General features: G+C 51.8%; 1 protein-coding gene across 1 annotated transcript in view; it reads left to right on the top strand.

Moving 5' to 3' along the window:
- Positions 1–13,008, top strand: part of FSTL4 (follistatin like 4) — a 448,259-nt gene that overhangs the window by 195,801 nt on the left and 239,450 nt on the right. The window contains exon 3 of the mRNA XM_007461353.1: positions 5,728–5,976. Within this exon, the coding sequence (XP_007461415.1) occupies positions 5,728–5,976 (249 nt within the window). The remainder of the gene's footprint in view (positions 1–5,727; positions 5,977–13,008) is intronic.

Genomic DNA, 13,008 nt, shown 5'->3' with positions numbered 1-13,008 from the left:
AGAATGGCCATCATCAAAAAATCTACAAACAATAAATGCTGGAGAGGGTGTGGAGAAAAGGAAACCCTCTTGCACTGTTGGTGGGAATGTAAATTGATACAGCCACTATAGAGAACAGTATGGAGGTTCCTTAAAAAACTAAAAATAGAACTACCATACGACCCAGCAATCCCACTACTGTGCATATACCCAGAGAAAACCATAATTCAAAGAAGTCATGTACCACAGTGTTCATTTACAGTAGCCAGGATATGGAAGCAACCTAAGTGTCCATCGACAGATGAATGGTTAAAGAAGATGTGGCACATATATACAATGGAATATTACTCAGCCATAAAAAGAAACGAAATTGAATTATTTGTAGTGAGGTGGATGGACCTAGAGACTATCATACAGAGTGAAGTAAGTCAGAAAGAGAAAAACAAATACCGTATGTTAACACATATATATGGAATCTAAAAAAAAAAAAAAAAAAGGTTCTGAAGAACCTAGGCGCAGGACAGGTAAAGATGCAGACGTAGAGAATGGGCTTGAGGACATGGGGAGGGGGAAGGGTAAGCTGGGACGAAGTGAGAGAGTGGCATGGACACATATACACTACCAAATGTAAAACAGATAGCTAGTGGGAAGCAGCCACATAGCACAGGGAGATCAGCTTGGTGCTTTGTGTCCACCTAGAGGGGTGGGATAGGGAGGGTGGGAGGGAGATGCAAGGGGGAGGGGATATGGGGATATATGTATATGTATAACTGATTCACTTTGTTATAAAGCAGAAACTAACACACCATTGTAAAGCAATTATACTCCAGTAAAGATGTTAAAAAATATAAATAAATAAAGTAAAATGAAAGCCCCCCCACAAAAAAAAGAAGGCTTCCCTGACCTCAGATGAAAGCCAACTCACCGCAGCGCCCTATTTAACTCCTTCCTGGCCTTTTCCCCAACCCACATTTGTCTTGTGTGTGTGTTTGCCTGTTCACGCTCTCGTGTGTCTTCCTGCACTGTACTATCAGTGCCCTGAGGACAGTGTCCCAGTCTGCCTTGTGTCCCCAGCACCTAGAATAGGGTCTGGCCCATGGGAGGTGCTCCGTAAGTATTTGTTGGATGAATAGGTGGTTGGAGGGCTGGCCGGCAGGCACTCCTGAAGCACCCCGTTGTTACCACCCACCACATCTGGTGTGTAGAAACTGCACTGGCTGCAGACCTGGGTCTCTGCCCGGCTATCGCATAAACCCAAATTCTGCAGCCACTTCCAAGGCACTTGCATGGTCTCTGCTAAACAGAGTCAAAGTTTACCAGACTCTCTGTCTCCAGACCACCTTGGGCATATCTGGGGCTATGAGGTAGGGACACGTACTGGGATCATCACCTTCAGCCCCTGCCTGATACAGCCCACATAGCTACACCTCTGTACACACACCACTCTTCACTCTAGGTCTTTAAAGAACCTGACCATGCCACAGGATATGGGCTGCAGCTCCCCGGTGGATCCATATCAATGCACAGAAAATAAAGCATATAATCTGTGTGTAAGAGGCTATGTCTGCTGACAGGTGGGCCCCTCATTCCTGTACAAATACCTTCTGTCTGCAGAAGCTGGAGACCGCTGCGGTGCCAGATGGGGGTTCACGGCAGGCAGCAGTGAGGCCATCGGCGTGCAGGGCGGCCGGTACTTGGGGCTGCACCTGTCGCCTCTCGTCTTCCGTGTCCACGTCCCACTCTTCTTGGCCTTTGGCCCTGCAGAGTGTGCAGCCACCATAGAGCCAAGCCATCACCTCACTGTGGCTTTGTGGAGGGGTGGGGCAAGGTAGTGGGCGTCTCAGCCCCAGCCCTTTGCTGGGACATGGAGGCCGACCAGAGGGGGCCTAGGCAGCACCACCCACAGAGACCTAGAATGACCTCCGCAGGCTGGGAAAGGGGAGGGGCTCCCCTCAGTCGGCAAGGACAAGTTCTCAGGTGAAATGCTGCCCTGGGCAAACATGCCCGAAGCGGAATTAGCATCCCAAAGAGGAACTCGAAGGGGTTTCCCCTCGTGTGCCACTCAGGGCGCGATCCCTGAGAGGGGAGAGGTCACTGGTTTACTCTGTGTGAACAACCAGTTTCAGAGACTGAGTCAGAGTTTGGGGGCAAAACAACGGAACTGTCTGTGCTCTGTGCTCTGGTCAGAGAAGAGAAGCCAAGGAAGGAGGCTTCCTGCTCTGGGCGAAGGAGGAAGGCTTCTCTCCCTCTGATCCCTCCCCTGGGGTCGGGCGGGCTTGTCTCCACCACGGCTAACCTCCGCCACCTGCAGATCCCTGGTCTGTGGCGGTCAAATCGAGAATCCTTATTTGCATGACAGAGGGAGGCTTTAGCACCGACTGGTACAAATGGACTTGTTTCTTCTGCCACCATCACGTTCACGTAACAATTCCCATGTCTGACCATGTTAGGTACATTTAATTAGTGTTGAAAAGCAGCTTATTTGGTGAGATGATCAGTTTCTAACCCGGGTAAATGACTTTCTTTATGACTATAAATTAAGCACATTATATCTTTTTCAGGCATCATGGTCGTCCTCATAAATACTGTAGGCAGTCGCTGGCAGTCTCACTTGGTTACCTTTCCCATTACTGTTTTATCATCGTCCTGGTAGGAGGGGGGAATTCATTCTGTTTTCATAACAAGGAGGAAGTGGTGACAAAGGGGCTCATTTAATGAAACCACGCTTGGCCGGCGTCTCGGAGGCCGGGGTCGGGACCCCAGGCAGCCCCCATGCACGGCATTCTCCGCTTGTCAGGGGGCCTACTGGCCACAGACTGGGAAGGGCAGGTGCAGGGCTTTCAAGGTACTTTTGTCTTAATTGCAAATAATTAGGAATCAAATATTTGCCAACAGCCCATTTCCATGTCAGAGAGAACCTGAGTGTCCTTGGCCACTTCGATGAGCACAGGTTGGCACAACTGTTTTCTTAACACTGACCCCTCAGAGCACAGCCTGGGGGAGGCGCTCAGAGCCACACCTGCAGGATGATCAAACCTGGGCGTCGGAAGCGCCACGTGCAGCGCTGGTCCTCAGAGGTGTTGGGTGCAGCCTGGGCATGTGGGCTTCTCAGAGGGGATAGGATCAGGTAGAGAGGATTCTCCCCACCCCCGTCCACAGCTCACTGGCCTTCCTTTGATGCCTGCACTGGATTAGGTGGTTTCTGAAGGGCCTCGCTGCACTGCCACTCCTATTTCTAGTCCCCTTTACCCCAGAGGAGGCCCACCTCTATGGACAGTTGCCTCCCCTTCATGCCTCCATCCCTCCAGCTCCCCACGTGGAGGTGGCAAGGGAGGTACACCCCTGAACAGTCACTGCATGCGGGGCCATTTCCACCTTCCCATCCCAGCTTCTAGCCTGGGGGTTAAGCACCGAAACAGTTAGGGAGAACAGCTTTGAAAACTATTGTGTTTCTTAAATCCTGAGTGAGGGGCAGGCTCAAGAAGACAAAGGTCCTGCACCCGTGGAGCATCCTGAGGCCACAGAGTGGGGAAGACCCTCTCAGGGTCAGGGGGTTCAGAGAGGGGCCCTCGGACTGGAGGTGGCAGCAGGCACCTGGTGGAGGAAGTGGACCCCAAGGGTGCATTGGAGCTGATGTACCAGAGAGAGCCCAGTCTGGACAGGTAGCACAGCCGGGGCAAAAGCACCAAAGCAGGAACTGAAAGACCAGAGGCTCGGAAAGTTGGGCTTTGTTTCTTCAAAATGGGGTGGCTAGTGGGTATCCTTCTCATCCCACAGGGCAGTTTATTAAAATAGTGATACAATGGCAGCACTTTGTGTCCTGGCATTGACTTGGGAAAACAAAGGCTGATATTTTTAGAGCTGGTTAGTGTCTTCCAGTAGCCTCCGGTGCTCTCCAGGATAACCCATTTTCCAATAACCCAGGAGAATCATACTAATCAAACACACTCTGTGGCAAAGCAGCCATAAGCACCCTGGGTGAAGGGCCTCCAGCCCAGAGCCTCCCACTGCCAAGTGCCTTGGCTCCCCGCCGCCTGTCAGCCTTGACAGGAGGGTGCACGCTGGGGCCAGTGAATGCCACCTAGCCTTCGCGGTGAGACGCCAACAGTTAGCCAAGTGGATAAAGGAGATTCCCGCGCCCACTTACAATCTGCACTTTTATACTGCTCAGAGATATTTTGACCTTCTAGTTCATTATGATTCAAGAAAAAGTCAATATTTCTCAGCTTGCCAAGGCTGGAGGAATTTAAATGAGTTATTGAATCAAGCAGTTAATCTACCGATAACTGACTTTTTCTTTTCAAATCTATAATGATGAAAAACAGACTCAACCAAAAACAAGTGTTTTTTTCCCTTAGGCATTTTAATCCCATGGGGTAGGAGTGGAGGCTGAAAGTTCAGTCTTGACGGCCCAGGCCATTCTGTCTTGCCAATATTTTGAAGAAGGTTTAATTAAAACTTAAAAGCAAAGACTCTGTGGCCATAAAATCTGCATTCATGCTTTAATGATTTGCGTCTTGACATCCCTTTATAATTCTCAGTTTCCTATCTGTCGCCATTAATGCCACGTGGCAATCATCCAGTTTTCTGGACTCTTTGGAGGAGTGTCACGTTGGCGGTAGATGCTTATTTGGCCCTCCATGGAAGTGTACCTTTTCAGCAATAGGCCACTCTACCAGCTGTCCTGCTGCTTTGGCGTGTGAGCTCTGGGCACCACTACCTGAGATCACTATGGGCATGTGTTGGGTGCAGGAGACACACAACAACATGGCAAGTGTGAGACCCAAAGGAACACAGCAGCTGCTGTTTCCATGGTCTCAGCCTTCTTGCCCACGGCTGCAGGCTGCAGTAGTGTGCTAGAAAGGACTGAGCAGTGGACAAAGGCTGCTGGTGCCACCACTGCTGTTGTGTCCTAGAGAACTGTATTCTCCTCAGAGGAATAGGTCAACTTTTGGCCTCCCTGCCTTGGCTGCCCCCCGATCCTGAACACTTAAGAGTATCATTTTCGGGCTTCCCTGGTGGCGCAGTCGTTGAGAGTCCGCCTGCCGATGCAGGGGACACGGGTTCGTGCCCCGGTCCGGGAAGATCCCACGTGCCGCGGAGCAGCTGGGCCCGTGAGCCACGGCCGCTGAGCCTGCGCGTCCGGAGCCTGTGCTCCGCAACGGGAGAGGCCACAACAGTGAGAGGCCCGCGTACCATTTTCTCCTTACTCCACACTTACTCCCTAGACCCCAGCACAGCTCCCCAGTCCCTAACATATCAGACCAAAACGCCTCTGCTTGGCTGTCTGAGTCTATAAGGCAGAATCACGCCTTGCTACCCTTATCCCCCCAAGCCACACCGTTTCCTCCCAGAGACAGGCAAGTGCTCCCTGCGCTGTGGTTACGGGAGCCTTGGCTCAAACCCTCTGACCCTTGGAAAGCCCTCCTCTGCTCAGTCAGCAGGGTCCATCGGTACTTTGCCAGCTCCGTGTGGCCCTCTGTTTACTCCTCCCTTCCAGGATGGGCAGGGGTTGTGTCTGAGATGTTTGGCGAGAGCCACAGCCAAAAAACCTGGACTCTACACGGCAGGGCACTGCTCGTAGCACCGCCCCCCCCCAGAGGGGCAGGGGCTCCATGGGGCGCCCGAGCCCCCGGGCCTCAGCTTCACTGCCTCTGTTCACCACAGCCTGAAAGAGCCACACAGGTGGGCCGTGCCACACACCCCTGCATGCTCGCGGCTGACCTTCTGTGTTTGTGTGCCTGGCAGGGCTTTCCGGCCACCGTGGGCTGCCGGCCTCCTGCAGGAAGAAGCTCTGCAGCCACGGGAGCAGGTGCGCGCTCAGCAGGGAGACGGGGCAGCCCGAGTGCCGGTGCCTGGAGGCCTGCAGTCCCAGCTACGTGCCCGTGTGTGGCTCTGACGGGAGGGTTTACGAAAACCACTGTGAGCTCCACCGTGCTGCCTGCCTGCTGGGGAAGAAGATTGTCATCGTCCACAGCAAGGACTGTTTCATTAAAGGTAGGAAGACGGCTCCCCGCTTCTGTGCTCCTAGGTTTTGTCATGGATTTGCTAATGCCTTTCTGACAAATGACCTGGGTGCTGCGTCTTGCGGGTTAGATGTGTTTTTAAAAAAAGAGAAAGAGGAAGGAGGCTTAACAGCATAGCAGCAGCAGCATTTCAGAGATGCGTGTTCATTTGTGTCCACCTCCAGAGGCCCCTGCCCTTAGAGGAAGGCCCTGGGAGATCAGAAGCCAGGGAGGCCCACTAAGCCCTGGGCTGGTACAGAACATGTGTCCAGTAGGAACCAGGCTGAAAGGCACTGCCCAGGTCTCTTGCGCAGGTTGGGCCCTGCCACATGGTGGCAGAGAGCACGTTGGCCCCTCTGGACAGTGTCTCGTGAATCAGGAGACCATCCTGTGTGTAGAATGTGGCCAGATGGACCCCACAGTCCAGTGGTTCCCAGTATGGTGGGCACTGCAGCTCTGGCCTAGAGCGGTCACCTGGCCTGTCCAGAGCACCTCTGAGTAAGATGAGGAAGGCCCTGCAAGGACTTCAGAAGGTGTCCATGGAGTTGGGGCCAAAGGGTTCATGCCCTCTGCTGGGCTTGAGTGAGAGGGGCAGTGCCAGCTCCCAATGGATGGTAAGAGCCTCAAGGGCAGAGCCCGTGGCTCTTGGTGCATGAATATATTCTCAGCACGTGGCTCAGGGCCTTGCACCAAGACGTCAACAACTCACAGATGCTCAATAAGAGAGCTAGACCGCAAATTCCCACGTTCATGTGGCCCCAGTGAATGGTGCATGCCACAGCCTGTAGAAATATTTGTGATGCTGAACCCAAATGGCCACACATGAATAAATTAGACGATGTGAGACGGCAGAAGCAGCACTTGGGTAGGTGGGAACAGGCCCACTGGCCCGAGCCGGGGGACGCTGGAGGTGGGGAGCCCACGTGGGGCTGCATGAGGTCCGAGACATGCTGTGGGGCAGGGCCAGGAGGGGAGGAGAAAGCCTGGATGGAGCCTCGCTGCAGAGTGCTGGTGACACTGACAGAAAAGGGCTTCTGTGTGGTCACAGCGGGGAGCCTGGGTGCCCAGAGGGAAGGGCAGAGCTGTGGTCTCACTTGCACAGGCGCCAGGACCATGTGGCAGGAGGATTCACGGTGGAGGAGTCCAGGTCTGTGGGCCTTCTGCACCCCGAGAAAGGGCAGCTTTCCCACCTCGTCCACGCGCCCTGGCAGCGGGGTCCTGGAGCAGGCGGGTCTCCGGAAAGTTGAGTTTATCTTGTGATGGGAAGTCTTGGACCCTTTCATGGCCGTGCTTATGACACGAATGCTGACGTGCTTTAGAAATCATGAGGCCCAATGTGGAATCAAGACAAAATGAGCCCAGGAAAAATGTCCCAGGTCTGGAAGCCCTGCCCAGCCCAGGCCTGCCGATGCCTCAGCAGCCGTGAGCACTAAAACACTTGACCACTTGCTCCAGCCTTATTGGCCATGTTGAATTTTATAGACTGACGTTCCATTCTCCGGTTTCCAGTATCCCCCAACTTGCATCTTTCTAAAGGTTTTTATTTCTGCATCAGAGTGTGCACAGCCTCCCTCACCATCGGTTATTCAAACAACATTTCTTATGTCACGTGAGGGAAAATCATCCACCACAAAACCTGCCACAGTGAGGGATGCTGGGGGGAGAGCTGGAGAGCGTACGGGAGGGGCAGGCAGATTAGGTCTTGCCTCTGCTTCGTGCTGATAGAAGTTATTCACCGAATCCTTCTGATTCGTTGGGTTTTTCACTGATTTTGTGAATTCCCACCCACTCGAGTGGCAGACAGAGCCGCTCTGCAAAAGATCCCTTTTCGGTGGAAAGGGGTACCTGCAAAGTCCCAGAGGGACCTGGGGTTGCAGCCCAGTCCTGTGACCTTGGGTGCTTGACTCCGCCTCTCTGGGCCTTTTCCTCAGCTGTGAAAAGGGGCTATTGGCAGTTCCCACCTGCTCCGTGGAGAAAAGTAAAGGAGATGCAGCACAGAGACCACTTAGCGTGGGCCGGGTATGTTACACGTGTCGGGTATTAATGACACCTGTTGTCATCATTTATCTAATTCAGTGTGGCCTCAGGCCTGGAGCAGAGAGGTGCGCAAGCTGTGAGGGGAATGCAGAGGCAGGAACAAGGGCTCTGACGAGCAGGTCTTGGGCCCGGATGGCTTTTGCTGGTAGATGGAGAGTGGGAGAGGAAGGTGCTGAGAGTCAGGCCCTCAGGCTCTCCTGGAGATGCCCACCTGGGGCTAGGGCTGCCCCATCTGCAGCCCTGGCCCCATGGGTCTGGACCCCATGGAGAAGCCTTCACTGCCTCTGGTTCAGCATCAGCTCCAGTTCCTAGGCAGGAGGCCAGCCAGCCTCTCCTTCTCTAGCGTTTCCATAGGGAATGCCCAGCAAGCAGCTGAGATCTGTTCACTGGTCCCAGGGCCTTGGAGGGCATTGAGGCAGCCAGGCCTAGGAGGGTGCTTTGGGAGCGCACTTCTCCACCTTCGCCAGAACCATGGCTCCAACGGGGAGCGGGGCGTAATGGATTGACAGAGGGCTGGGGGGCAGGCAGGATGAGGTTCTTGGGACAAAGCCTGGTGGGTATAAAGGACAGCTTCCTTCAGTCCTCACCCCAAGATGGCAGCAGAGTATTTAATGCCATCTTGAACTCCATTGATGATGATTTGTCTTTCATCCCGAATTTCCAGGGAGTTGTTGATCCAGGAAACTTAAAAACACCTTTTTCCCATGCAAACAAAACTTCTAAAATCATGATGTTTCACTGTCTTTTCCTACCAGCTTTACAAAGAGAAGTTATGACTTTACTCTCTGGGGCTTTCTCTGCCCCCAGAAGTCACTATATTAGGACCGTCCTTATGGGGTTGGAACACGCAGAGCAAGGGGGACGGGGACCTGGTGGTGGGTTCCTAGGCGAGGCCACCGCAGTTCAGAGCACTCACTCTGCCACCAGAGCCCCTGAGCCCTCACTGGGGTGCGGAGGGGGTTCTCAGGGGGTTCTCACCTGGGGACATGACACCCCTCTGTCAGGGAGGAGATGCAGCATTTGAAGCCCATGTACAAGAAAACTTGTGGTATCACATTCCCGTTGCTATGGCAATGGGATACTGTGTGAATACAGAATGAAATACAACATCGTTTAGGGATCATTAGCTGGTGAGAAAATCAAAACTGAACTCAGCAGCCTTGCTTCAGCGGGTGTTGGCAGCTTCCATACCAGCAGTCCTGACGTCCCAAGCAGGGTCTCACTCACTGAAAGTCAGGGGGACAAGGGAGGTGGGCTACTGTCTCGCCTTCTCCTTGGGGCAAAATTAGAGTCACATTTGTCCTCGGTACCAAATATTACCAGTGAACACCAAGATAGTAAGTGGATTTCTCTGTACCTTTAACTTCTTCTAGAGTTTGTGTCTTAAAAGTTGTCTTGTGACATGGCATTCCTATTTGTATACTAGCTGGCACTTTTAAAATGATTCTTCTGACTCAGTTCTGAATTCACGCTTTATCTCCTACACTGTTGGAGAAGACAAGCTTGTCACTCAGCTATCACTCACCACGCCTGGCTTGTATTATCCCAGATGACAGTGTCATAGTTGGGCAGTTTTCCCAACAAACCATGAAATTATGGAAGAAAGAAGCCTGTTAGGGTTTCAGTTCTAAACAGACCATTAAGCTTCCTTATCCTGCATGGAATTTGTAGGTACGCTTTGGTGCTTGAGAGGGGAGTTCCCAGGCTTATGAAATCAGACGAAATAATTGCCACTTTTTATTTTAAAAATTAAACATACTATAGGCTCACTAATAAACCTCCTTTTCTTAAGTGTTACTAAACACAGGAATAAAAACCCAAACATCTGTTACAAGTTAGCAGAGCAGATAGATCTTGCTGCCAAAGACTTCTTTTCTTCTTTTGGGTATTTAGTTGTTGTTGTTACTTCACATCTTACTGCTTTAGAAACATAAATTGAGTCCCATGCCTCCAGGGCATTCCCACACTTCGACAAGTCTCCTCTGCCCTGCCAGGGAGAGCTACTCACATTCCCAGCTATATCGGCCCAGCCCCAGAGAGACTCAGCGTCCCACGGTGTGGGAGCAGCGGGCGCAGGGCCGTGCTGGTGGTGGCAGGCATCCTAGGGGATTTGGCTTCACCCTGCTGGAGCGGTCCCTACAGCAGGGAGGTGCTGGGGCCTGCGGAGAGGCCCATGCTGAGGGAGCAGGTGGCACAGGACCAAAGGCACCGGCTTTAGGTCAGCCGTGGGGCCATTCCACACCGCCTTGGAGAAGACACATAAGCTCTGTCTCACTTACTGCATCTGTAAGATGGGAATGATGATAGTGCCTACCTCATGGTGTCGTGAGCATAAAATGAGCAGTGCCAGTCACATCATGAGCGCTCTTCTCTAAGCAGTATCAACCGCACTCCAGAGGACGGTGTTGTCATTGCAAACATCAGGGCACAGTCGAGAGGCAGACGCAGGAGGCTGTAAGAACCCTGCCCACATGTGACCACGCTGGATATGGGCTTAGGGGTCAGAGGTGTGGATGTTCTGTGAACAAGGGGAGAGAAGAACATTTGTCCTCCATGTGTATTTAACGAATGACTGGAATTTGACCTCCAAATGATCAAACTTCTATCAGCTTCTCCAACTGCCTTGGTTTTCTTTTTCATTAGAGTAAAATTGCTTTACAGTGTTGTGTTAGTTTCTGCTGTACAATGAAGTAAACCAGCTATATGCACACCTACATCCCCTCCCTCTTTGACCTCCCTCGCCCGCTTTCCCCCGCATCTAGGTCATCCCAGAGCACCCAGCTGAGCTCCCTGAGCTATACAGCAGGTTCGCACTAGTTATCTATTTTACACACGGTAGTGTATTTATGTCAAACCTAATCTCCCAGTTCATCCCACGCTCCCCTTCCCCACCCACTCTGTGTCCACATATCTGTTCTCAACATGTGCGTCTCTATTCCTGCCCTATAAGTCGGCCTTGCTTTTTGAAAAGAGATGGCAGTGAATCATCCAAGTTCACCCCGTTAGCTAGTAGAGATGGAAGAGAAGAACCAAGAGCTCCTGATTCCAGGTCTAGAGGAAGTTTCTGGAATGCATGAAAGGCTCTCAGGAACTGTCCGTTGAGCCTGAGGGAGGGATTGGTCCACCAGAGGATGAGAAGGGGAATGTCTGGGGAGGGAGCTGGAGAAGAGACATTTGAGGTGAATCTTGAAAGGTGAGTGAGGGCATCCTAGGGTGCAGACTGGACAGAGCAGGTGATTCAGATGCAGGTTCTGGGTGCGGGGGCGGTGGGGTGGGGGATGGTGACGGAGACTACAAGTGAATTCAGACAAGTGGGTAAGAGTGAGGCCTGTGTGCCAACCTAAGTAATTTGAACTCAAGCTGACTGAGTGTCAGATAAGATAGTCCAGCTTTCCCATTTCCCAGATGGGAACCCGGAGGCCCGGAGAGGACGAGTACCTGCCCCAAGTTCCACAGGCTCTGCCGCTACAGCCCACCCTTAATAATCACCCCCAGCTTTGGGGCTCTTTTTAATTCGGTCCCAGCAAGGCATGTTCACAGCAGATGCGACTGCTTTATCCTTTTCCCCCAGGAGAATTTGTGGAGGGAGGACTCAGGAGCCACGGTCAGTGGGAAAGGCGTCTGCTGCTGGGCCGGGCCTCCCTGCTATGCAGGTCAGCAAGAGGCCCATCTGGGAGCTTCTCCGGGAGAGCTGGCTCAGTCACCCCGAGCCCACAGGGCCTCTGCACACCAGAGCACCAGACCACTTCCTCTCCCCTAAGGAAGGAGTGGGAAACTCAGCATCTCCCAGAGCTGCCAGAGGAGCCTGGAGACGAAGCCACAGAGCCTCTGGGGCATGCCCACTGTTAGCTTGCTCTGGCCTCTGGGCATTGGCCTCTACTTTCTCTCCAGCCCCCCTACCTGTTTCCAGTTTCTTCCAATTGTCCTTCCACTCCTGGCCCCACCTGCATTCTGTCCAAAGGCCGCTGCTGCTTCCCCAGCCCTTGCAAAGGAATCTCTCTGCACCCTTCCTGTCCTTCACTTTGAGCTCCACACAGGGGGATGTGGCCATTTGCCACCAAGCTGTCTCTCTTCAGAGATATTGGTGGGTTTTTTTTAATTTTATTGAAGTTTAGTTGATTTACAATGTTATGTGTACAACAAAGTGACTCAGTTATACATCTGTATATTCTTTTTCATATTCTTTTCCATTATGGTTTATCACAGGATATTTAATATAGTTCCCTGTGCTATACAGTAGGACCTTGTTGTTCATCCATCATGTATATACTAGTTTGCATCTGCTAATCCCAAACTCCCAGTCCTTCCCTCCCCTACCCCCACGCCCCCTTGGCAACCACAAGTCTGTTCTCTATATTTGTGGGTCTGTTTCTGTTTCATAGATACTCATTTGTGTAGTATTTTAGATTCCACATATAAGTGATATATGGTATTTGTCTTTCTCTTTCTGACTTACTTCACTTAGTATGATAATCTCTAGTTGCATCCATGTTGCTGCAAATGGCATTATTTCATTCCTTTTTATAGCTGAGTAGTATTCCATTGTATATATGTACCGCGTCTTCTTTATACATTCATCTGTCAATGGACATTTAGGCTGTTTCCATGTCTTGGCTATTGTAAATAGTGCTGCTATGAACATAGGGGTGCATATATCTTTTTGAATTATAGTTTTGCCTGGATACATGCCCAGGAACGGGATTGCTGGATCATATGGCAGTTCTATTTTCAGTTTTTGAGGAACCTCCATACTGTTCTCCATAGTGGCTACACCAATTTACATTCCCACCAACAGTGCAGGAGGATTCCCTTTTCTCCACACCCTCTCCAGCATTTGTTATTTGTAGGCTTTTTAATGATGGCCATTCTGACTTGTGTGAGGTGGTACCTCACTGTAGTTTTTTTTTTTTTTTTTTTTGCGGTATGCGGGCCTCTTCACTGTTGTGGCCTCTCCCGTTGCGGAGCACAGGCTCAGGACGCGCAGGCT

Source organism: Lipotes vexillifer, unplaced genomic scaffold (genome assembly GCF_000442215.2).
Source record: "Lipotes vexillifer unplaced genomic scaffold, Lipotes_vexillifer_v1.1 scaffold217, whole genome shotgun sequence".
NCBI classification, from domain to species: Eukaryota; Metazoa; Chordata; class Mammalia; order Artiodactyla; family Lipotidae; genus Lipotes; species Lipotes vexillifer.
The sequence above is the reverse complement of the archived record's forward strand: the minus strand, read 5'-3'. Positions and strand labels throughout refer to the sequence as shown.